The 26,721-nt window shown below is 40.5% G+C and overlaps 1 protein-coding gene and 1 pseudogene across 4 annotated transcripts in view; one reads left to right on the forward strand and one right to left on the reverse strand.

Moving 5' to 3' along the window:
- glb1l2 (galactosidase beta 1 like 2) overlaps positions 1-18,821 on the reverse strand; it is a 28,542-nt gene extending 9,721 nt beyond the window's left edge. Inside the window, exons 1-4 of one of the 4 annotated variants that reach the window (XR_005039348.1) lie at positions 2,434-2,702; positions 1,997-2,182; positions 1,834-1,902; positions 1,654-1,749 (exon numbers count right to left, since the gene is read on the reverse strand). Coding sequence is in view for 3 of the 4 variants with exons in the window: in XM_021582846.2 (XP_021438521.1) it covers positions 1,654-1,749; positions 1,834-1,902; positions 1,997-2,182; positions 2,434-2,495 (413 nt within the window). In the remaining variant the exon portion in view is untranslated. Of the gene's footprint in view, positions 1-1,653; positions 1,750-1,833; positions 1,903-1,996; positions 2,204-2,433; positions 2,703-18,524 lie in introns of those variants that run through there. The other 3 variants (XM_021582847.2, XM_021582848.2, XM_021582846.2) reach the window with 3 other exon arrangements.
- A 151-nt stretch (positions 18,822-18,972) lies between these two features.
- LOC110503371 lies at positions 18,973-25,721 on the forward strand (annotated as a pseudogene).
- The last annotated feature ends 1,000 nt before the right edge of the window (positions 25,722-26,721 follow it).

A 26,721-nucleotide genomic window follows, 5' to 3' on the forward strand; every position in this document is an offset into this window, starting at 1 on the left:
CAACTTCGGCAGATAATTTTAGAAAGAGAGCGTCCAGATTGTCTAGCCCGGCTGATTTGTAGGGGTCCAGATTTTGCAGCTCTTTCAGAACCTCAGATATCTGGATTTGGGTGAAGGAGAAATGGTGGGGGCTTTGGCGGGTTGCTGTGGAGGGTGCCGGGCAGTTGACCGGGATAGGGGGTAGCCAGGTAGAAAGCATGGCCAGCCGTAGAGAAATGATTATTGAAATTCTCAATTATATTGGATTTATTGGTGGTGACAGTGTTTCCTAGCCTCAGAGTAGTGGGCAGCTGGGAGGAGGTGCTCTTATTCTCCATGGACTTTACAATGTCCCAGAACTTTTTTGAGTTAGTACTACAGGATTCAAATTTCTGTTTGAAAAAGCTAGCCTTAGCTTTCCTAACTGCCTGTGTATATTTGTTCCCAACCTCCCTGAAAAGTTGCATATCACGGGGGCTATTCGATGCTAATGAAGAAAGCCACAGGATGTTTTTGTGCTGGTCAAGGGCAGACAGGTCTGGAGTGAACCAAGGACTATATCTATTCCTAGTTCTACATTTTTTGAATGGGGCATGCTTATTTAAGATGGTGAGGAAGGCACTTTTAAAGAATAGCCAGGCATCTACTGACGGGATGAGGTCAATGTCATTCCAGGATACCCCGGCCGGGTCGATTAGAAAGGCCTGCTCGCAGAAGTGTTTTAGGGAGCGTTTAACAGTGATGAGGGGTGGTCATTTGGTCGCAGACCCATTACGGATGCAGGCAAACAGCAGAGGTGTATTTGGAGGGCGAGTTAGTTAGGATGACATCTATGAGGGTGCCCGTGTTTACGGATTTGGAGTTGTACCTGGCAGGTTCATTGATAATTTGTGTGAGATTGAGGGCATCAAGCTTGGATTGTAGGATGGCCGGGGTGTTAAGCATGTCCCAGTTTAGGTCACCTAGTAGCACGAGCTCAGAAGATAGATGGGGGCAATCAATTCACATATGGTATCGAGGTCACAGCTGAGGGAGGTCTATAGCAAGCGGCAACAGTGAGACTTGTTTCTGGGAAGCTGAATTTTTAGAAGTAGAAGCTCGAATTGTTTGGGTACAGACTTGGATAGTAATACAGAACTCTGCAGGCTATCTTAGTAGTAGATTACAACACCGCCCCCTTTGGCAGTTCTATCTTGGCGGAAAATGTTATAGTTAACGATGGAGATTTCAGGGTTTTTGGTGGTTTTCCTAAGCCAGTATTCAGACACGGCTAAGACATCCGGGTTGGCAGAGTGTGCTAAAGCCGTGAGTAAAACAAACTTAGGGAGTAGGCTTCTAATGTTATCATGCATGAAACCAAGGCTTTTACGGTTACAGAAGTCAACAAATGAGAGCACCTGGGGAGTGGGAGTGGAGCTAAGCAATGCAAGACTTGGATTAACATTAACATGTACAAATTACCTCGACTAACCTGTACCCCCGTACATTGACTCGGTACCGGTACCCCCTGTATTATAGCCTCGTTATTGTTATTTTATTGTGTTACTGTGGTTAAGGGCTTGTAAGTAAGCATTTCACGTTCAGGTCTACACTTGTTGTATTCGGCACATGTGACAAATAAAGTTTGATTTGATCCCTGCTACAAAGTTAAAGGCTTAAAGTAATGGAAACAACCTGGGGAGCCCTCCTAAGTCCCACTCAGCACAGATGTAGGGTCCTGGCCGCAGAATCACCCAGAGCCCCAACTCTGCTGCTAGGCTGATGTACGCCCTGAGAAACAGAGAAAAACAGAGAGTTAAAGCTCAACAGCTCTATCAAACATATTCATCACAAAATCATAAAAGTCTTCCTTACTTTAAATCCAACTGGTCCTGGAAGTTGAAAACCCCTCTCTCTGGCTCATGAAGGTTCCATGGCACATATCTGGAAAATAAGCAGTCATTCTCAGTATCCCTCCATAGTAGAGCAGCAGTAAGTGGTGGTATAAGAGAACATGAGGTGTTCTGTGTGTCCCTACGTGGTGAGAGTGTTGACCCCACAGGCCCTCATCTTCAGCAGCCGGTCCTCCCAGTAGGCTCTGGGGACGCGGAAGTAGTGGATAGAGCCCCCCAGGATGCGAAAGGGCTCTCCCTCCAGAGTGAACTGAAAGGAGTTGGCCCTCAGACCCTCTTTCTGGCTCATTCTCCTCACCTCTGGCTGCAGGCTGGAAGAAACAGACAAACCACTGTCTGGATCTCTTATGAATGTTATGAATAATCACGCTTAAGACAAGAATTAGAGCAACTGTGTAGGGACTAATAAATAAATACAACTTGTAATATACTGTATGATGATAGCATATATTATGACTAGAATCGATAGCTATGTTATTCTAAGACAGTCAATTCAACACATAATAAAATATCCCTATGTAGATTGACCAATCTCAGCTAATGTTAAAATTAAGAATCTTACCTTCTACGTTGATTTTCACAAAGTCTAAAGCTGAAATAATGTTCAGTATGGCTTATACCCATCTACTGAAGCAGAGCTCACGCGGACGGTTTCAACGAATGGAGAACAATGAAGAAAGGCCTAGAATGCTTTGAACAAGGGAAACCATTGTTGTTTCAGAACACTGCTGTTATTTTAGTGTTGAAGCTATAGTATACTGAACATAAATATAAAACGCAACACGTAAATTGTTGGTCCCATATTTTATGAGCTGAAATAAAAAGACCCCAGAAATGTTCCACATGCACAAAAAAAGCGAATTTCTCTAAAATATTGTGCACACATTTGTTTACATCCCTGTTAAGTGAGATTTCTCCTTTGCCAAGATAATCTATCCTCCTGACAGGTGTGGCATATCAAGAAGCTCATAAACTGCATGATCATTACACAGGTGCACCTTGTGCTGGGAACAATAAAAGGACATTCTAAAATTAGCAGTTTGTCAAATAAGACAACGCCACAGATGTTTCAAGTTTTGAGGGATAGTGAAATTGGCATGCTGACTGCAGGAATGTCCACCAGAGCGGTTGCCAGAAAATTGAATGTTAATTTCTCTACCATGAGCCGTCTCCAACATCGCTTTAGGGTATTTGGCAGTGCGTCCAACCAGCCTCACAACCGCAGACCACGTGTAACCACGCCAGCACAGGACTTCCACATTAGGCTTCTTCACCTACAGGATCGTCTGAGACCAGCCACCCCAACAGTTGATGAAACTGTAGGTTTGCACAACCAAAGAATTTCTGCAAACTGTTAGAAACTCTCTCAGGGAAGCTCATCTGTGTGCTCGTCGTCCTCACCTTCGATGGCCACTGGCACGCTGGAGAAGTGTGCTCCACGGATGAAACCTAGTTTCACTGTACCAGGCAGATGGAAGACTGTATGGCGTTGTGTGGGCCAGCGGTTTGCTGATGTCAACATTGTGAACAGAGTGCCCCATGGTGGCAGTGGGGTTATGGTATGGGCATGCATAAGCTACGGACAAAGAACACAATTGCATTTTAGAATTGACCATTTGAATGCACAGAGATAACATGACAAGATCCTGAGGCCCATTGTCGTGGCATTCATCCGCCGTCATCACTTCATGTTTCAGCATGATAATGCCCATGTTCAATGTGTCAAATCGAAGGGCCTGTTGTCCGGACTTCTGGCAGTCTCTATGGGGGTGCCACAGGGTTCAATTCTCAGGCCGACTCTCTTCTCTGTATACATCAATGATGTAGCTCTTGCTGCTGGTGATTCTCTGATCCACCTCTATGCAGACGATACCATTCTGTATACTTCTGGCCCCTCTTTGGACACCGTTAACTAACCTCCAGACGAGCTTCAATCCCATACAACTCTCCTTCCGTGGCCTCCAACTGCTCTAAAATGCAAGTAAAACTAAATGCATGCTCTTCAACCGATCGCTGCCCGCACCTGCCCGCCCGTCCAGCATCACTACTCTGGACTAGAGGTCGACTGATTATGATTTTTCAAGGCCGATACCGATTATTGGAGGACCAAAAAAGCCGATACCGATTAAATCGGACTATTTAATTTAAAATAAACACTTATTTTAACTTCATATAAAACATAAATAAAATACATTTAGCCTCAAATAAATAATGAAACATGTTCAATTTGGTTTAAATAATGCAAAAACAAAGTGTTGGAGAAGAAAGTAATATGTGCCATGTAAGAATGTGTGCCATGTAAAATATGTGCCATGTAAAAAAGCTAACGTTTAAGTTCCTTGCTCAGAACACATGAAAGTTGGTGGTTCCTTTTAACATGAGACTTCAATATTCCAAGGTAAGAGGTTTTAGGTTGTAGTTAATATAGTATTTATAGGACTATTTCTCTCTATACCATTTGTATTTCATATACCTTTGACTATTGGATGTTCTTATAGGCACTATAGTATTGCCAGTGTAACAGTATAGCTTCCGTCCCCCTCCTCGCCCCTACCTGGGCTCGAACCATCGACAACAGCCACACTCGAAGCATCGTTACCCATCGCTCCACAGGGGAATAACTACTCCAAATCTAAAAGCGAGGGACGTTTGAAACAGTATTAGCGCACAACCAGCTAACTAGCTAGCCATTTCACATTGGTTATACCAGCCATTAGGCTGATAGGCTTGAAGTCATAAACAGCGCTGTGCTTGCAAAGAGCTGCTGGCAAAACGCACAAAACGTTTATTATTTCAGCGAAATACGGAACCGTTCGGTATTTTATCTAACTGGTGGCATCCCTAAGTCTAAACATTCTTGTTACATTGCACAACCTTTAATGTATGTCATAATTACATACAATTCTGGCAAATTAGTTCGCAATGAACCAGGCAGTCCAAACTGTTGCATATCACCCTGACTCTGCGTGCAATGAAAGCAGAGAAATGACAAATTTCACCTGGTTAATATTGCCTGCTAAACTGGATTAGTAGTTATAACTAGTGATTATGATTGTTTTTTATAAGATAAGTTTAATACTAGCTAGCAATTTACCTTGGCTTCTACTGCATTTGCGTAACAGGCAGGCTACTCGTGGAGTGCAATGGTTAGAGCGTTGGACTAGTTAACTGTGCGGTTGCAAGATTGAAACCCCCTGAGCTGACAAGGTGAAAATCTGTCGTTCTGCCCCTGAACAAGGCAGTTAACCCACAGTTCCTAGGCAGTCATTGAAAATAAGAATTTGTTCTTAACTGACTTGCCTAATTAAAAAAAAGGTATATATATTTTATATATAGATATATATATATATATTCACATACATACAGTGGAGCAAAAAAGTATTTAGTCAGCCACCAATTGTGCAAGTTATCCCACTTAAAAAGATGAGAGTGGCCTGTAATTTTCATCATAGGTACACTTCAACTATGACAGACAAAATGAGAGAAAAAAAAATCCAGAAAATCAAATTGTAGGATTTTTAATGATTTTTTTTGCAAATAAGTATTTGGTCACCTACAAACAAGCAAGATTTCTGGCTCTCACAGACCTGTAACATCTTCTTTAAGAGGCTCCTGTCCTCCACTCGTTACCTGTATTAATGGCTCCTGTTGGAACTTGTTATCAGTATAAAAGACACCTGTCCAGAACCTCAAACAGTCACACTCCAAACTCCACTATGGCCAAGACCAAAGAGCTGTCAAAGGACAGCAGAAACAAAATTGTAGACCTGCACCAGGCTGGGGAGACTGAATCTGCAATAGGTAAGTAGCTTGGTTTGAAGAAATCAACTGTGGGAGCAATTATTAGGAAATGGAAGACATACAAGACCACTGATAATCTCCCTCGATCTGGGGCTCCACGCAAGATCTCACCCCGTGGGGTCAAAATGATCACAAGAACGGTGAGCAAAAATCCCAGAACCACACGGGTGGACCTCGTGAATGACCTGCAGAGAGCTGGGACCAAAGTAACAAAGCCTACCATCAGTAACACACTACGCTGCCAGGGACTCAAATCCTGCAGTGCCAGACATGTCCCCCTGCTTAAGCCAGTACATGTCCAGGCCCGTCTGAAGTTTGCTAGAGAGCATTTGGATGATCCAGAAGAAGACTGGGAGAATATCATATGGTCAGATGAAACCAAAATATAACTTTTTGGTAAAAACTCAACTCGTTGTGTTTGGAGAACAAAGAATGCTGAGTTGCAGCCAAAGAACACCATACCTACTGTGAAGCATGGGGGTGGAAACATCATGCTTTGGGGCTGTTTTTCTGCAACGGGACCAGGACGACTGATCCGTGTAAAGGAAAGAATGAATGGGGCCATGTATCGTGAGATTTTGAGTGAAAACCTCCTTCCATCAGCAAGGGCATTGAAGATGAAACGTGGCTGGGTCTTTCATCATGACAATGATCCCAAACACACCGCCCGGGCAACGAAGGAGTGGCTTCGTAAGAAGCATTTCAAGGTCCTGGAGTGGCCTAGCCAGTCTCCAGATCTCAACCCCATAGGAAATCTTTGGAGGGAGTTGAATGTCCGTGTTGCCCAGAAATAGCCCCAAAACATCACTGCTCTAGAGGAAATCTGCATGGAGGAATGGGCCAAAATACCAGCAACAGTGTGTGAAAACCTTTTGAAGACTTACAGAAAACGTTTGACCTTTGTCATTGCCAACAAAGGGTATATAACAAAGTATTGAGATAAACTTTTGTTATTGACCAAATACTTATTTTCCACCATAATTTGCAAATAAATTTATTAAAAATCCTACAATGTGATTTTCTGGATTTTTTTTCTTCTCATTTTGTCTGTCATAGTTGAAGTGTACCTATGATGAAAATTACAGGCCTCTCTCATATTTTTAAGTGGGAGAACTTGCACAATTGGTGGCTGACTAAATACTTATTTTGCCCCACTGTGTGTGTGTGTGTATATATATATCTTTTTTTTTTTAAATAATCGGAAATCGGCGCCCAAAAATACAGATTTCCGATTGTTATGAAAACTTGAAAATCTAATTAAATTGGCCATTCCGATTAAATCGGTCGACCTCTACTCTGGACGGTTCTGACTTAGAATATGTGGACAACTACAAATACCTAGATATCTGGTTTGACTGTAAACTCTCCTTCCAGACTCACATTAAGCATCTCCAATCCAAAGTTAAATCTAGTATCGCCTTCCTATTTTGCAACAAAGCATCCTTCACCCATGATGCCAAACATACCCTCGTAAACTGACCATCCTACCGTAATTTACAAAATAGCCTCCAACACTCTACTCAACTAATTGGATGCAGTCTATCACAGTGCCATCTGTTTTATCACCAAAGCCCCATATACTACCCACCACTGCGACCTGTACACTCTCGTTGGCTTGCCTTCACCTCATACTCGTCGCCAAACCCATTGGCTCAAGGTCATCTACAAGTCTCTGCTAGGTAAAGCCCTGCCTTATCTCAGCTCACTGGTCATCATAGCAGCACCCACCCGTAGCACGTGCTTCAGCAGGTATATCTAACTGGTCACCCCCAAAGCCAATTCTTCACTTGGCAGCAGAGAAGTGGAAGGAAAGGCGCCCAATGACTGAAACTAACTGCAAAAAAAAAAATCACTGAAGCTGGAGACTCATCTCTCCCTCACTAGCTTTAAGCACCAACTGTCAGAGCAGCTCACAGATCACTGCACCTGTACATAGCCCATCTGTAAATTGCCCATCCAACTACCTCATCCCCATACAGTATTTATTTATTTATTTATCTTGCTCCTTTGTACCCCAGTATCTCTACTAGAGGTCGACGATTAATCGGAATGGCCGATTAATTGGGGCCGATTTCAGGTTTTCATAACAATCGGAAATTGGTATTTTTGGACGTCGTTTTTGCCGATTATTATTTTTTTAATTACAACTTTATTTAACGAGGCAAGTCAGTTAAGAACACATTGTTATTTTCAATGACGGCCTAGGAACGGTGGGTTAACTGCCTTGTTCAGGGGCAGAACAACAGATTTTTACCTTGTCAGCTCAGGGATTCAAACTTGCAACCTTACGGTTAACCAGTCCAACGCTCTAACCACCTGCCTCATGAGGAGCCTGCATGTTATGCGAATGTAGTAAGAAGCCAAGGTAAGTTGCTAGCTAGCATTAAACTTATCTTATAAAAAACAATCATAATCACTAGTTACATGGTTGATGATATTACTAGTTTATCTAGCGTGTCCTGCGTGTCCTATAATCGATGCAGTGCGCATTCGTGAAAAAGGACTGTCGTTGCTCCAACGTGTACCTAACCATAAACATCAATGCCTTTCTTAAAATCAATACACAGAAGTATATATTTTTTAAACCTGCATATTTAGCTAAAAGAAAGGTTAGCAGGCAATATTAACCCGGTGAAATTGTGTCACTTCTCTTGCATTCATTGCACGCAGAGTCAGGGTATATGCAACAGTTTGGGCTGCCTGGCTCATTGCGGACTAATTTGCCAGAATTTTACGTAATTTTGACATAACATTGAAGGTTGTGCAATGTAACAGCGATATTTAGACTTAGGGATGCCATCTATTAGATAATACGGGACCGTTCCGTATTTCACTGAAAGAATAAACGTTTTGTTTTTTAAATGATAGTTTCCGGATTCGACCAAAGGCTCGTATTTCTGTGTGTTATGTTATAATTAAGTCTATGATTTGATAGAGCAGTCTGACTGAGCGATGGTAGGCAGAAGCAGGCTCGTAAGCATTCATTCAAACAGTACTTTCATGCGTTTTGACAGCAGCTCTTCGCAATGCTTCAAGCATTGCGCTGTTTATGACTTCAAGCCTATCAACTCCCGAGATTAGGCTGGTGTAACCGATGTGAAATGGCTAACTAGTTAGCAGGGTGCGTGCTAATAGCGTTTCAAACGTCACTCGCTCTGAGACTTGGAGTAGTTGTTCCCCTTGCTCTGCATGGGCAACGCTGCTTCGTGGGTGGCTGTTGTCGATGTATTCCTGGTTCGAGCCCAGGTAGCGGCGAGGAGAGGGATGGAAGCTATACTGTTACACTGGCAATACTAAAGTGCCAAAAAGAACTAGAGGTCGACCGATTAATCGGAATGGCTGAGTAATTAGGGCCGATTTAAAAAGTTTTCATAACAATCGGAAATCGGTATTTTTGGGCGCCGATTTACAGATATTTTTTTTTTACACCTTTATTTAATCTTTATTTAAAAGATTAAGAACACATTCTTATTTTCAATGACGGCCTAGGAACGGTGGGTTAACTGCCTTGTTCAGGGGCAGAAAGACAGATTTTCACCTCGTCAGCTCGGGGGATCCAATCTTGCAACCTTAGTTAACTAGTCCAATGCAATAACGACCTGCCTCTCTCTCGTTGCACTCCACAAGGAGACTGCCTGTTACGCAAATGCAGTAAGCCAAGTTAAGTTGCTAGCTAGCATTAAACTTCTCATAAAAAACTATCAATCATAATCACTAGTTAACTACACATGGTTGATGATATTTCTAGATATTATCTATCGTGTCCTGTGTTGCATATAATCTGACTGAGCATACAAGCATCTAAGTATCTGACTGAGCGGTGGTAGGCAGAAGCAGGCACGTAAACATTCATTCAAACAGCACTTTCGTGCATTTTGCCAGCAGCTCTTCGTTGTGCGTCAAGCATTGCGCTGTTTATGACTTCAAACCTATCAACTCCCTAGATGAGGCTGATGTGACCGAAGTGAAATGGCTGGCTAGTTAGCGCGCCCTAATAGCATTTCAAACGTCACTCGCTCTGAGCCTTGGGTTGGTTGTTTCCCTTGCTCTTCATGGGTAACGCTGTTCGATGTGGTGGCTGGTTCGAGCCCAGGGAGGAGCGAGGAGAGGGACGGAAACTATACTGTTACACTGGCAATACTAAAGTGCCTATAAGAACATCCAATAGTCAAAGGTTCATGAAATACAAATGGTATAAAGGGAAATAGCCCTATAATAACTACAACCTAACATTTCTTACCTGGGAATATTGAAGACTCATGTTAAAAGGAACCACCAGCTTTCATATGTTCTCATGTTCTGAGCAAGGAACTCAAACGTTAGCTTTCTTACATGGCACATATTGCACTTTTACTTTCTTCTCCAACAGTTTGTTTTTGCATTATTTAAACCAAATTGAACATGTTTCATTATTTATTTGAGGCTAAATTGATTTTATTGATGTATTATATTAAGTTAAAATAATAATAATTGTCATTATTACAAATAAATAAATAAATAAATAAATATATATATATATATTTTTTTTTTTTTAAAATCGGTATTGGCTTTTTTTGGTCCTCCAATAATCGGTATCGGCGTTGAAAAATCATAATCGGTCGACCTCTAATCTCTACTTGCACATTCATCTTCTGCACATCTACCATTCCAGTGTTTAATTGCTATATTATAATTACTTCGCCAACATGGCCTATTTATTGCCTCACCTCCCTTATCCTACCTGATTTGCACACACTGTATATAGACTTTTTCCACTGTATTATTGACTGTGTGTTTGTTTATTCCATGTGTAACTCTGTGTTGTTGTATGTGTCGAACTGCTTTGCTTTATCTTGGCCACGTCACAGTTGTAAATGAGAACTTGTTCTCAACTTGCCTACCTGGTTAAATAAAAAATACAAATACAAATGTTGCAAGGATCTGTACACGATTCCTGAAAGTTGAAAATGTCCCTGTTCTTCCATGGCCTGCATACTCATCTGACATGTCACCTATTGAGCATGTTTGGCACGCTCTGGATCGACGTGTACGACAGTGTTACAATTCCCACCAATATCCAGCAATATCCAGCAACTTCTCATAGCCGTTTTAGAGTAGTGGAACAACATTCCACAATAAACAGCCTGATCAACTCTATGCGAAGGCGATGTGTCGTGCTGCATGAAGCAAATGGTGGTCACACCAGATACTTGCCTTGTTTCTTTGATCCAGACCACACCCTTACCTTTTTTTAAGGTATCTGGGACCAACAGATGCATATCTGCATTCCCAGCCATGTGAAATCCATAGATTAAGGCCTAATTAATATATTTCAATTGACTGATTTCCTTATTTGAACTGTAACTCAGTAAAATCTTTGAAATGGTTGTATGTTGAGTTTATATTTTGGTTCAGTGTAGTTCATGGACCAGACCTCCAAATGTGGGTCTTCAGACTCACTTGGGATGACGATGTGATTTTAGTGATTTTCTTGAAGGTCTATGTCCCTAGTGGAAAATGTGTGATAGCAGTGCAGCATTGGCAGCTGTCTCTGTGTTGTCACTCTTTCTTTCACTCCATTCATTTTTCACATTGGGATTTTATCCTATGAAAAACAAAGTTATTGCTTACATATAGCCTTTAATCATATACAATGCATTCGGAAAGTATTCCAACCCCTTGACTTTTTCCCACATTTTGTTACGTTACAGCCTTATTCTAAAATTGATTACATTATATTTCTTCCTCATCAATCTACACACAATACTCCATAATGACAAAGCGAAAACAAGTTTAGAAATGTTTGCAAATGTATTGAAAATTAAATTCAGAAATATCTTATTTACATACGTTTTCCTCTAGGAATTTGCCTGTGCTTAGCTCTATTCCTATTAATATATATTTTTTCTCCTCAAATAACAAAAAGACAATCTTATTGAAATAAGTATTCAGACCCTTTGCTATCAGACTTTTGAAATTGAGCTCAGGTGCATCCTGTTTCCACTGATCATCCTTGATGTTTCTACAACTTGGAGTCCACCTGTGGTAAATTCAATTGATTGGACATGATTTGGAAAGGCACACACCTGTCTATATAAGGTCCCACAGTTGACAGTGCCTTTAGAGCAAAAACCAAGATATGAAGTTGAGGGAATTGTCTGTGTAGCACAGAGACAGGATTGTGTCGAGGCATAGATATGAGGAAGGGTACCAAAACATTTCTGCCTAGAAGGCCAGCATCCCAGATTTGCCTCTTCACTGTTGACATTGAGACTGGTGATTTGCAGGTACTATTTAATGAAGCTGCCAGTTGAGGACTTGTGAGGTGTCTGCTTCTCAAACGAATGTACTTTTCCTCTTGCTCAGTTGGGCACGGGGGTCTCCAACTCTTTCTATTCTGGTTAGAGCCAGTTTGTGCTGTTCTGTGAAGGGTTGTACACAGTGTTGTACAACATCTTCAGTTTCTTGGCAATTTCAATCGAACCCACCAATGCCGATGCTCCAGATACTCAACTAGTCTAAAGAAGGCCAGTTGTATTGCTTCTTTAAATCAGGACTACAGTTTTCAGCTGTGCTAACATACTTGCAAAAAGGTTTTCTAATGATCAATTGGTCTTTTAAAATGATAAACTTGGATTAGCTAACACAACGTGCCATTGGAACACAGGAGTGATGGTTGCTGATAATGGGCATCTGTACACCTATGTAGATAATCCATTAAAAAAAATGTTTCCATCTACAAAAGACATTTACAACATTAACAATGTCTACACTTTATTTCTGATCAATTTTAGTTTATTTTAATGGACAAAAAAACGTGCTTTTATTTCAAAAACAAGGACATTTCTAAGTGACCCCAAATTTATGAACCATAGTATGTATATACGCCCACTAAAAACCACTTTGCACCTCGAGTGATGAAGTAGCCACTATTAAACCACAAAAAAAATGGTGATGTAGGTGAAAAGTGGCAGTGATAGCCATGGGGAAGGAGCAGCTTTCAAAGTCCGGACTTCTTTTTGAAGTCCGACAACGAGCAGAACAATGTTCGGTGCAAATTGTGCCGTAGACAGGTGGCTACCAAGTCTGGTAATACGACAAACCTGTTTCACCATCTGAAGCAAAATCACTCTTTGGAACATGCAGAAAGTTTGAGTTTGCAACACCGCATTGATAAACGCCTCAAGCACCAGCCAAATCTAGGGATGTTCACCCGAAGCAGTCAACACTGACAGCGTTTATGCCCTACGAGCAAACATCGAAAAGACAAAGACATCACAAATGCTATTATGTATTGCATTGCTAAGGACACGCTACCAATTAGCACAGTAGAAAATGAATGTTTCAAGAGGCTTATCAATTTAATTGACCCAGGTACGTTGTACCTGGCCGCAAACATTTCTCACACCACACTGCCTAAACTCTACGCCGAGTGTAGGGAAAACGTTGAGGAACAGCTCAAGACAGATTTGACGTATTTTGCTACTACTACTGATCTGTGGTGTAGTCGCATGTCAGAGCCTTATATTAGCATCACTATCCACTATATTGACAGAGTGGAATCTTCGAAATAAATGCCTTCAAACATACTTTCCCAACGACCACACGGGTGACGCTATAGCAGATGGGCTCATTGATGCTCTCGCCTCCTGGGGACTCAGTCAAGACAGACAGGTCTGCAACGGATAGTGGTGCGAACGTGGTGAAGGCCGCTCAAATCAACAAATGGACCCGACTGCAATGTTTTGGACATCGTCTGCACTTGGCCAATGGTAAGTAACCTTGTCAATTGTGTATATTGTGTTAGATGAAACTAAATGTGCATTTTTTTTTTCATCAACTGATTGTTAAATATTACATTTGTACATAACTAAAAGGGATTATTGTGATTTTAACACTATTAAAATCTCAAGATTTCTCTTAGAGAACGGGTAGAGACAAACGGGTGGATCGAGCAATTGCACTGAGATGTAGTGCAAGAACCGCTGCATCCATGTCTGTGTGTTAACTATTTAACTGTACTAGAATGCTTAAAAGGCAGCTAAAATGTTAAATATCGGTATAATTTTTTTTCTGTCAAGGAAAATATCGGAATCGGACAAACATGTAATATCGGTGCATCACTAGCTGTAACGTAACAAAGTGTGGGAAAAAATCAAGTGGTTTGAATACTTTCCAAATGCACTGTATCATTGGAAAGCTTAGATTAGCTCCATGTCATCTACAAGATCCTGCTCGGTAAAGTCCCCCCTTATCTCAGCTCACTGGTCACCATAGCATCACCCACCTGTAGCACGCGCTCCAGCAGGTATATCTCTCTCTGGTCACCCCCAAAACCAATTATTTTCTTTGGCCACCTCTCCTTCCAGTTCTCTGCTGCCAATGACTGGAACGAACTACAAAAATCTCTGAAACTGGAAACACTTTTCTCCCGCACTAGCTTTAAGCACCAGCTGTCAGAGCAGCTCACAGATTACTGCACCTGTACATAGCCCACCTATAATTTAGCCCAAACAACTTTTATTTATTTTTTATTTTTATTTCACCTTTATTTAACCAGGTAGGCTAGTTGAGAACAAGTTCTCATTTGCAACTGCGACCTGGCCAAGATAAGGCATAGCAGTGTGAACAGACAACACAGAGTTACACATGGAGTAAACAATTAACAAGTCAATAACACAGTAGAAAAAAGGGGAGTCTATATACATTGTGTGCAAAAGGCATGAGAAGGTAGGCGAATAATTACAATTATGCAGATTAACACTGGAGTGATAAATGATCAGATGGTTATGTACAGGTAGAGATATTGGTGTGCAAAAGAGCAGAAAAAAAAATAAATAAAAACAGTATGGGGATGAGGTAGGTGAAAATGGGTGGGCTATTTACCAATAGACTATGTACAGCTGCAGCGATCGGTTAGCTGCTCAGATAGCAGATGTTTGAAGTTGGTGAGGGAGATAAGTCTCCAACTTCAGCGATTTTTGCAATTCGTTCCAGTCACTCTACCTCTTTCCCTACTGTATTTATTTTATTTATTTAGCTCCTTTACACCCCATTATTTTTACTTTGCACATTCTTCCACTGCAAATCTACCATTCCAGTGTTTTACTTGCTATATTGTATTTACTTTGCCCCATGGCCTTTTTTTTTTTGCCTTTACCTCCCTTATCTCACCTAATTTGCTCACATTGTATATAGACTTGTTTCTACTGTATTATTGACTGTATGTTTGTTTACTCCATGTGTAACTCTGTGTCGTTGTATGTGTCGAACTGCTTTGCTTTATCTTGGCCAGGTCGCAATTGTAAATGAGAACTTGTTCTCAACTTGCCTACCTGGTTAAATAAAGGTGAAATAAAATAAATAAAAAAGATTCCGTTATCAATCAGACACATGTTTGGAATGTTCAGGCCAACAGAACGTTTACCTTTGACCTCTCGGGTACAAATCAGAATTACCTGTATAAATTGCTTTAAAAAGGAAACCCTGATACATTTTAAACTTTGTTTGACAAGTGGTTCTTAAAGGCCATGATATTACCATTCAAATTATAATATATAACCAACTTTGAAAGCACCACCTATCACTATTGTTAAAAAAATAGCCCATATTGTGCCGCTGCCATTAAAAATGGTGTAAGCTTAGCCATATAATTACACGTAGTGGCTATGTTTTTGGATTGCAATTTTGGTGATAGAATCTCCAAATTGCGCACACACACAGCTAGAACAGGATTTTTTTTTTTTGCAGATACAGGGCCATACAGGGCCATCACAGGACCCATGCATTAACCCCACAGAAGCTTTTTCACAATATGGCCGCCAAACAACTCAAAGGGGTATTATTTAATTGATTTCGCATGACTATACCTGCATGTATGAAATACAGGCCTAATTGTAATATCTAAAAATGTTCATAGTGATGTGGAATACACAACCAAATGTGCCTAATATACAGTACCAGTGACAAGTTGACAAACTTACTCATTCAAAGGTCTTAGTTTATTTGTACTATTTTCTACATTTTAGAATAATAGTGAAGACATCAACATGAAATAACACATATTGAATCATCTAGTAACCAAAAATGTGTTAAATCAAAATATATTTGAGATTCTTCAAAGTAGCTACCCTTTGCCTTGATGACAGCTTTGCACACTCTTGGCATTCTCTCAATCAGCTTCACCTGGAATGCTTTTTCAACAGTCCTTAAAGGAGTTCCCACATGTGCTGAGCATTTGTTGGCTGCTTTTCCTTCACTCTGCGGTCAAACTCATCCCAAACCACCTCAATTGGATTGAGGTCAGATGATTGTGGAGGCCAGGTCATCTGATGCATTACTCCATCACTCTCCTTGGTCAAATAGCCCTTACACAGCCTGGATGTGTGTTTTGGGTCATTGTCCTGTTGAAAAACAAATTATAGTCCCACTAAGCGCAAAACAGATGGGATGGCGTATCGCTGCAGAATCCTGTGGTAGCCATGCTGATTAAGTGTGCCTTGAATTCTAAATAAATCACAGATAGTGTCAACAGCAAAGCACCCCCACACCTCCTCCTCCATGCTTATTATTATTGGTGTTCTTTAGTAGTGGTTTATTTGCAGCAATTCAACCACGAAGGCCTGATTCACACAGTCTCCTCTGAACAGCTGATGTTGAAGTGTCTGTTGAACTCTGAAGCATTTTTTGGGGCTGCAATTCCTGAGTCTGGTAACTTTATTGAACTTGTCCTCTGCAGCAGAGGTAACTCTGGGTCTTCCTTTCCTGTGGCGGTCCTCATGAGAGCCAGTTTCATCATTGCGCTTGATGGTTTTTGCGACTGCACTTGAAGAAACTTTGAAAGTTCTTAAAATGTTCCGGACTGACTGACCTTCATGTCTTAAAGTAATGGACTGTAATTTCTAAGCTAATTTGAGCTGTTCTTGCCATAATATGGACTTGGCATTTTACCAAATAAGGCTATATAATGTATACCACCCCTACCTTGTCACAACCCAACCCAACTCAAACGTGTTAAGAAGGAAAGAAATTCCACAAATGAACTTTTAACAAGGCACACCTGTTAATTTAAATGGATTCCAGGTTACTACCTCATGAAGCTGGTTGAAAGAATGCCAAGAGTTAGCAAAGCTGTCAAGGCAAAGAGTGGCTACTTTGAAGAATCTCAAATATGAAATATATTTGATGTGTTATTTCATTTTTAAATGTCTTCACTATTATTCTACAATGTAGAAAATAGTACAAATAACAAAAAACGTGGTTTGAGTAGGTGTCTCAACTTTTTATTGGTAGTGTATATTAACATTACATTCCCAGAATTAAGAATGTGCCCAAAAAGCTGTCAGAATTGCTTATTTCTGAAGATGTTATGATCAATAATTGCAATATCTTCAAACATGTCAAATGTATATGTACATGTGAGTAGTCATGGATGTGAGCTGACCAAAATATATGCAATGTTATCCTATTAACTGTTTTCATAAAACAGAGGACTAGAAACTTGTACAATTCCATAGGAATACCAATACATTTTAAAGTAAGCTCCAAAAAGTATTGGGACAGTGACACAGCTCTGTACTCCAACACTTTGGATTCAATACAATGACGGAGGTTAAAGTGCAGACTGACTGGTATTTTCATCCATATCGGGTGAACCGTTTAGAAATTACAACACTTTTTGTACATAGTACCCCCATCTTAGGGGACCAAAATTATTGGGACAAATTAACTTATGTGAATTAAAGTAGTCAAACGTTTAGTATTTGGTCCGAAATTCTTAGCACGCAATGACTATATCAAGCTTATGACTTTACAAACTTGTTGGATGTGTAAGAATATTCGAAGATCAATATACAACGCAGATGATTAAAAGGTCAAGAGGGAATTAATAATCAATGGAAGATGTTTTTCAGTTCAACATCATTTAGAATCTGTATAGGGGTTTCAGCCCGGACTCATAGATACATGTGGCAAGTTCTCATTAGTTCAAATTGTTTATACATTGATCCTGAAATGGGATACTTGTAATCTGGCCATTTGGACAATTTTATTGCAGGAATTGGTCAACCACAGGCTAGGGTTGGGGGTTTAAAACTAAATATTGTCTCTTTGTTCAGTGGAGAGAAACACTGAGGACAGGGAAGAATGACCAGCTACTTCCCAACATAACAACCATGATTTGTTATCTTTGAATAAATATATTTTTCTCCCCCCTGATTTGCTTTGCGGCCTGTGTTATCGAAGAATAACATCAACGCTAATACTCCAGGTCGCAGTTGTAAATGAGATCTTGTTCTCAACAGGCCTACCTGGTTAAATAATGGTGAAATTAAAACTTGGTGCCGTGAACCGGATGATTTGGTCTCTAACAACAACAAGAAGAAAACTCAACCCACTTTCCACTGTGGTGTTATTTCCCTCATTGAGTTCTTACCTCAAAATTGCCTTGCTATTCATGTTGAATAAATTAGTCTGTTAATATGAACTAAGCAAGCTGAAAACTTGGATAAAACGTTTTCCCCATTACAATCTAGTATAAACAGTAGGCTATAGCACCAAATGGTAAGATTCCGGTGTTGCAAGTTCGCCTGACCTGTCTTTTTACTGATTTTGATGTAAGGACAACACGTGATACAATATATTGCAACTATCCGTTTCATAGTGCCTATTGAAAGCGAGCAATATTTTACGCCTAACACGGACAATGTAAACTAAAGGCTACTTACTGCCTGCTGAAAATCGAATTATGATAGCCTAATGAGAAACACTGTGAATTTTGTCAGAACTAACAGTCAGACTTTCCACTTGGTTTGGAGTTGTGTGTAATTCGGGTGAAAATGTATATTTTAATTTATTATGGTCTATAGCTCTCACCTGTATTTTCCCCTTGAGTGAATCGCCTGTATAGTATTATTCCTGTTCTTCCGGTGTGGTCTTTGAAGGCGTGGGCTGTCAAACCAGCTGTTGCAACGCTGTAACGTTATTCGTAAACCATTTTTAATGCGTCCATGGTCGTCAGGCTGTCTCTCATACGACAGCGGTATGCCATTCTCGGATATATTTGATTTTAATTCACACGGTCAGGCCAAAGATTGTTGGAACTAAATCAAGATAAACCACAGCCTGTCGTTTCAAATGGAAACAAGGGAGTCATGGTGGGCAGAACAAGTAGGGAGGTGGGCAGAGCCAAGCACGAGCTAGTGAGACCCTATTGGTGCCTTATAACCTATATTTGCATATTTCCGTTAGGGAACGCCTACTCTGCGAAGTGCTTGTATACAACGCATTTTTAAAAAAAAATTTTTTACTTTGGCAAGGGGTAGAGTCTAAAAAAAAATATTCGACTCTGTTCGTAAAATATTATAGTTTTGGGAACAGAAAAATGTTTTATCGATGAGAAAATGTGCAGAATGTTGGACAAAAGCCATCTCGTTCCATCTTCTACTACCGGCTAATGGGCTTCCTCTCAAGTGGGTGGAACTACCAAGCGGATGCTTCACATTTATTCATCCGGTGAAATAGCTGTCTCATCGTTTTGTCTGTGATAAGACTTTATAGACAGGTCTCGAGAGTATGTACAAAGTTATGTCCTATTTGTTTGTTTTTCCTCATGTTTTCAAGTACCTGCAAATGCATCAATAGGCAACCAGTATCCCAAACGGACCCTTTAAAAACTGGTTATTTAAAGACAATCTATTATAGGTAATGCTATTAAAGACCATTCATAATGACAAAATATTATCAGATTGTTAAATGGGACTACAAATGTGAGAAATGATATACAATCAATACTTTTGATAGTCTAGTTAATACAAAGCCATTCCATATCTTTAATTTACCCCATCATGAACTTTCACCTGACCCACCTACTATGGACATTAACCTTTGTGTAGACAAACACGTAGCTTGTGTGTTGCCATTTGTTATGGCTCAGTTCAGCACTCATTCCACAGTGCAACAGTGTGAACAATTGACAATGTACTTCTCACTCATATTCAAATATAGATTTCCATTCTTGTAAGACGAGGAGTAGCATGTATGTAGCTTATGCTGAAAGTTTTGTTGATTTATCTAAATCTGTTGGGTGTGTCTTGTATGCTGGTCACAATAATTATAAATACTTACTTACTCACCTTAGATTGCCATTGTTTAGTTCCTATGACTCCTATCTAGTCTAACTTTCTGGTTTGACCAGCAGTTTGTCTTTCTCTTCCAGCCAACACCCAGAGGTGGAGAGAATGAGCCAGAAAGAGGGTCTGAGGGCCAACTCCTTTCAGTTCACTCTAGAGGTAGAGCCCTTTCACATCCTGGGGGGCTCTATCCACTACTTCCGCGTCCCCAGAGCCTACTGGGAGGACCGGCTGCTGAAGATGAGGGCCTGTGGGGTCAACACTCTCACCACGTAGGTACACACAGAACACCTCATGGTCTCTTATACCACCACTCACTGCTGCTCTACTATGGAGAGATACTGAGAATGACTGCTTTATCTTTCAGATATGTGCCATGGAACCTTCATGAGCAAAAGAGAGGGGTTTTAAAGTAAGGAAGACGTTTATATGATTTTGTGATAAATGTTTGATAAAGCTGTTGAGCTTTGTCTCTCTGCTTTTCTCTGTGTCTCTCAGGGCGTACATTATTCTGCGGGCAGGACCCTACATCTGTGCTGAGTGGGACTTAGGAGGGATGCCCAGGTTAGATGTTCCCAGATTTTAACATTTTAGCCCAGGTTGGTTTCAACTCCCTGTTGGATACGACATCTCATCAATTTTTCCTCATCAATTTTTGTGATGCTCTTTTCCAGTGTGGTGTTATTTCCCTCATTGACTAATCAGTTATTCAATCAGCTACATTGGTGTTTACAGTCAGGTCTCTGTAAAAGAGTTACAGTCCCACATTCCTTAGTAATGTGGATAAATAGAATTATAGATCTAAAGGGAAAAAACAATATTTCTCACACACAGAGAGAATGAAAACAGTTATTTCCTGAGCTTCCCCCTTCAATGAGAGTCATTTGACTGACTCTGATCATCATCTAAAATTGATTGAGGAAGGGTAATTGATCCAGAAATATCCCAGTATGTACCACTAGGTTAACCCGATTATAGATTTTTGGAAATCCATTAAACTCACACTGTTATGAAGCACATTAACAATCAATGCAGTCATTATGCATGAATGCCATCAGTGCAACCTGTATTTAAATGTAACTGCATACATTGTTGATAACATTAGAGTTAAGTATTGCTTTCTTCCTAGTTGGTTGCTGTGTGATCCAGACATGAAGTTGAGAACAACCTACCCAGGTTTCACAGAAGCAGTTGACTCCTTTGATCAACTCATTCCAAGAGTTGCACCATATCAGGTAATCTTTTCTCACTTTCTCACTACTCTTCTATTAATTACACTAGGGTTTCAATTTTTTCTGTTAATTTGTGGTGGTTGTTGATTATGGCTATCAAAATACAAAAATATTCTTAAAATGTGAAGCTTGGTGTTTTATCAATCCCAAAGGCTTTGAAAATATATGCTTGACTTATTCAGGAGTCATTTTAAAGCTCTCTTCTTATTTGATTTATTATTTAAAACTTTCAGTACACCAAGGGGGGCCCAATTATAGCAGTTCAAGTGGAGAACGAGTATGGCTCTTATGCAAAAGATGTTGAATACATGCCATACATAAAATAGGTAAGACAGTGCAGTGCATCTGCTTTATTACACACACACACACACACACACACACACACACACACACACAGGCGCGCGCACAAGCACACTGTGCATCACTTTATCTTGATTTCACTACAACTATTTGCATTTGCAATAGTAGGATATCTACTTGGAAATATGAGCATGATTGAAATGAGATCCTTGTTCTAGACACTATTGTCCAGTGGGATCGAGGAGCTGCTCCTGACCTCAGATAACCAGGATGGGCTGAAGCACGGGGGAGTGAATGGAGGTATTATACTGACTGGACAAACAGACAGACAGCTGCACAGAAGTAGAGCCTCTGGCCCATCTGACACTGCAGTCTCTGCCTGAACTGTAGTTGTTATTCTCCCATAGCACAAGGCCTCTGTCTGTGCCAAGGACAGATGTGTGTGTGTGTGCGTCAGGCCGCTACTGTTAGGCTTCATTAGAACTGCTCCTTTATTAGTTCCGTTTCCACTTGAAGCCTAAACACAAAGGAGATCGATGAGATGAGGGAATGTGCTGTTTACCTAGATACAGATTAAGCTCGGGAGAAAACAAGGCAAAAATAGGAACTGTTAAAATGCAAAGCAGTTTCCTGAGCATGGAAGTCACTGTAGCATCACACTGTAGCATCCCACTGTAGCATCCCACTGTAGCATCCCACTGGGCACACACTGGTTGACTCAACGTAGAGTACATAAAGTAATTGCATAATATAGAGCATGACAGTATCCCACTGGGCTCAGACGTCAATTCGACCTCTATTCCATGTTGGTAATTTCAATGAAATTACATTCAACCAACGTGGAATAGACGTCGAATTGAGCCCAGAGGGATTCAAGTACCTGGATGCAATTCAAGTGAGCGAATGTATTGACTTGTGTTCAGACGATCATCTACTGATATTTATCATTAGATTTATCCAGCTCCAGCTTTGTAATTGATCAGTTATTCAGTTTCATCTGACACCTGTAGATAAAACAGAGGATATTAGCTATTTAGTCTTAATCTGTGTAATAAATTGCTTTGAATCACAGTCTTGGGATGCCTATAGTCTGGGCACAGTTTTTCAGAAGTTATCTGATCAGCAATCGGAAAGGATTACACGCGTAGAAATAGCTATGCATTTAATCCTATCCGATTGCCAAAATCCAATCAGATAATAAAATAAACAACTGGGCCCTGATGTTCAAGGAGTAAATACTGTGTCTACAAGGAGTAACATATATTTAGTTTATTTCTACTTCTCTGTTGAACATTCCCCTTCCCATTCTTCTAGTCCCAGAAGTTCAAGATGGTGATGGAGTATTGGTCTGGGTGGTTTGACCTCTGGGGTGACCTTCACCATGTTTTTGCTGCTGAGGGTAAGTCATATTTCCTCAAGCAGTAGGATCTCTTTGCCACACCGCATGAGTCACACTCAATAGATTGGTCACATGGTGCTTAGCATATGGTCAGTTCTCCTTTGTGGTATAATTCTGTCAGAGATGAATATGCTTTCCATGTGTGCTCGTTTCCAAGCCTGTCTTTTGTATACTGTTTTATACTGTGTTATGCTTTTTACTGGCCTTCAGTGTCTAGAACAGGGCTCTCCAACCCTGTTCCCGGTGAGCTACCATCCTGTAGTTTTCACTCCAACCCTAATCTAGCACACCTGATTCTAATAATTAGTTGGTTGATAATCTGAACCAGGTTAGTTACAACTGGGGTTGGAGCGAAGACATACAGGAAGGTAGCTCTCTAGGAACAGGGTTGGACACCCCTGGTCTAGAACCTTAAAAATAAATGGAAACTGCAAAGCCCCTATTGTTAACCTACATGCACTGTACATGTGTGCAGCTTGTTAGATAAGAGTGACTCAGCCCCTCTCAGAAGGGAACAGTACAGTATGTGAAAGGGCAACTGACTAACCATTTAATACACACACACACACACCAATCACATAACACTGTAGCCACTGCTAGCTTTGAAATACTGTGGCCATATATTACACATTACATGATGGTGAATCCTTAAAAAAAAGCTTAATTTTCAAGATCCTCTCATTAGACAATGCATCACTGCAGTAAATACTTGTCAGTCGTCACACAGCTTGGCACACAGTTGTAGATGTGTATTAATGTCATGAAGATTCTCCAGACTGTCCTTATGTTGAACAACAGCCACTGATAACTCTGGTCCTCAGGCCTGGTTTTGTCCTCCTTTCATTGCCATCAGCATCCATGTCTATCTCGCACACACAGGATGCTAATCAAGTCATGCTCTATCACTCCATGCTTGTTATTCATTATCCCGCTGCCCTTGATTTAAATCAGTAAAGTCAGCTCAATTTGAATGTCTAATTAAACACGTCATTATGTCCTATGACAGGGGTTCCCAAACTTTTTCACTCGGGGGTGGGGGTTTTGAGCTTATTTCCTGAAATTCTACACATTTTGTCATGGGGTGTAAAGAACATTTATCAGTTTTTAACGCAAATTCTATTGCAATTCTATACATTTAGTAAAGTATGTGCATTCAAGTGATATTTGAGTGACAAAAAAATTACAACAATATCTATGGGCAAAAAAAGCAACATAAAAAAACATTAGCTTCTTGGGCTAGTTGATCTGGACATTTCTGACTAATTATAAATAGCGAGTTCCTTGAAAAAACACACCCCACAGTTTGGGAACCACTGTTCTATGCAATATGTGTAGCTAGTCAGTATGGTGAAGGAGGTGATTTTGAATGGGGATCTGGTTGTCCCTACAATGAGTTATAGTTACATGTAATAAGGTGTGGCAGGGTTTTAATCCATATTGCAATTGAACTGAACACTTATCTCCCTCACTAGCTTTAAGAACCAGCTGTTAGAGCAGCTCACACATTACTGCACCTGTACATAGCCCATCTATAATTTAGCCCAAACAACTACCTCTCCCCCTACTGTATTTATTTATTTGGCTCCTTTGCACCCCATTATTTCTATCTCTACCTTGCACATTCTTCCACTGCAAAGCTACCATTCCAGTGTTTTACTTGTTATATTGTATTTACTTCGCCACCATGGCCTTTTTTGTTGTTGCCTTTACCTCACTTATCTCACCTCATTTGCTCACATTGTATATTGACCGACTTTTCTAGTATTGACTGTATGTTTGTTTTACTCCATGTGTAACTCTGTGTTGTTGTATGTGTCGAACTGCGTTGCTTTATCTTGGCCAGGTCGCAAACTTGTTCTCAACTTGCCTACCTGGTTAAATAAAGGTTAAATAAAAATATGGGCAATAGGGTGCTTGGAACGAGGTCGGTTGCTTGTCAAATGTTATCATACTTTTTGTTTTACATTGGGCTACCTGCCACAGTTCTTGTATATAGAGGTAGAGTTTATAGCAATGGATATGATACAGCTCTTACTCTGTCTCTATACCCACCAGTAGTGAGTTCTCATTTGTTACCCTCTGTTTGGCAGACATGGTTGCTATTGTGACGGAAACCCTGAAACAGGATGCATCAATCAATCTCTACATGTTCCACAGATGAACACATTTTTGCTTCATGAATGGGGCCTTTGCAATTGCCACACCCATGCCTAAGCCAATGGTAACAAGCTATGGTACATTCTATTTGCATATTTATATTACTTGCTGTCCACTTGTTTTATAATCAATGTGTTCTCATAGTTGATCTTGTTATTTCGCTTTATTGAAACATAACTCTGATAAGGACTTTACACCAGCCATTTATACAAGCAGGATTACAGTAATATACTGTCACTTTACTGTTAGTAAAGGCCAGTAGATGGTGCTGTCACTCCTCCACAGTGCTTGACCTCAGGCTGCATTTTAACACTCACTGCATAATTAATTAATCAGCTAATTAAATGCATGGGAAATGTAAATGAAAGACGGCATGATGGGTTTTATATCCTCTTTGTAACTGTCGACACTGTAATGACCTTGCTCCTCAGAGGAGAATGCCGTTGATGTCAAACATTAGTAACAGCGGCACATTGGCACCTGCTCTTTGACCTTCAAGTTTAACAGTAGTCTCTATTTACATTTTATTTCCTCGACTGCCTCTTGCCTCTATCCAAACTCCTGCAGCCGCATCTGTCAAGATAACCACAAAATATGTCTCCTGCTGGCTTGAGATGTTTGATAGGAGCAGAAAGAAACTCATCGGACACGGGAGGAGGTATCCCCGCCTCTCGCTCCTCGTGCCTCTTGCTGTTCTGATAGTGGCATTATCTTTTCAGATTACGATGCTCCATTATCTGAGGCAGGGGATTACACCACCAAGTACACTCTTCTGAGGAATGTATTGAGCCGCTACCACAGTGAGTGTCGCCGTGAGGGGCTCTTCTTTGTATCGTTCTCCAAAGTCAGTTAGTAAGGCCCTATGGGGAACATTGAGTCTGTCTTGCCCAATCAGAGATGAGTATGTGTGAGATTGATGCTGGGTATGGTGGACCCCCCCCCCCCCCCCCCCCCCCAGGACTATAGTACAGCAAGGATAGGAGGGGGCATCAGATTAACGGTTTAGGAACATCTCCCACCCATCAAACATACAGTCAGAACAATTTTACACATATCCAGCCTAGGCTCCCGGTAAACTAAGATCTTCAGGGCTATCTTAACGCGTTTCATCCTTACGTTGTGCAGTATGTAGAACAATGAGCATTGGCCTGGATGAGAGCAAGCACTAAAGCGTAGGAGAGTGTCTATGTTCTATTCAGCACCACATATACATTACCTAATACTGTATTTAGATCCTACTTGATATCTGCTGTTTGGCTCTCAGCTCATGAGTCATGCATACCCTGTGTAAGTAAGTAGCCTTGCACGAGCCATGGCTTTTGCGGGTAGGAGCCTATGTCCTGTTTCTATAGCATCAGGGACCTGAATGTACAAGTACACCTAATTCTGTATTTAGAACCTACTTAATATCTGCTATTGTTTGGCTCTCATCTCATATGAGTTTTGTGAGGAATGCGTAACCTGTGGTCACAAACTAAAACATTGTCTATAATAATTGTCCATGATTAGAAGGAAAATACTTTCAATTGAATATCTAACACTTGGTTTAATAACAACATTAAATAGTCTTGTTTTTCAAAAAGGACAATAGTCGGAGCAAATCAAACTTTATTTGTCATATGCGCCGAATACAACAAGCGTAGACCTTACCATGAAATGCTTACTTACAAGCCCTTAACCAACACTGCAGTTCAAGAAGAGTTAAGAAAATATTTACCAAATAAACTAAAGTAAAAAAATATATAAAAAGTAACACAATAATATAACAATAACGAGGCTATATACAGGGGGTACCAGTACCGAGTCAGTGTGCGGGGGTACAGGTGAAGTGGTTATGCATAGATAATAAACAG

The sequence above is a fragment of the Oncorhynchus mykiss genome, chromosome 24, assembly GCF_013265735.2.
Source record: "Oncorhynchus mykiss isolate Arlee chromosome 24, USDA_OmykA_1.1, whole genome shotgun sequence".
Classification (NCBI taxonomy): domain Eukaryota; kingdom Metazoa; phylum Chordata; class Actinopteri; order Salmoniformes; family Salmonidae; genus Oncorhynchus; species Oncorhynchus mykiss.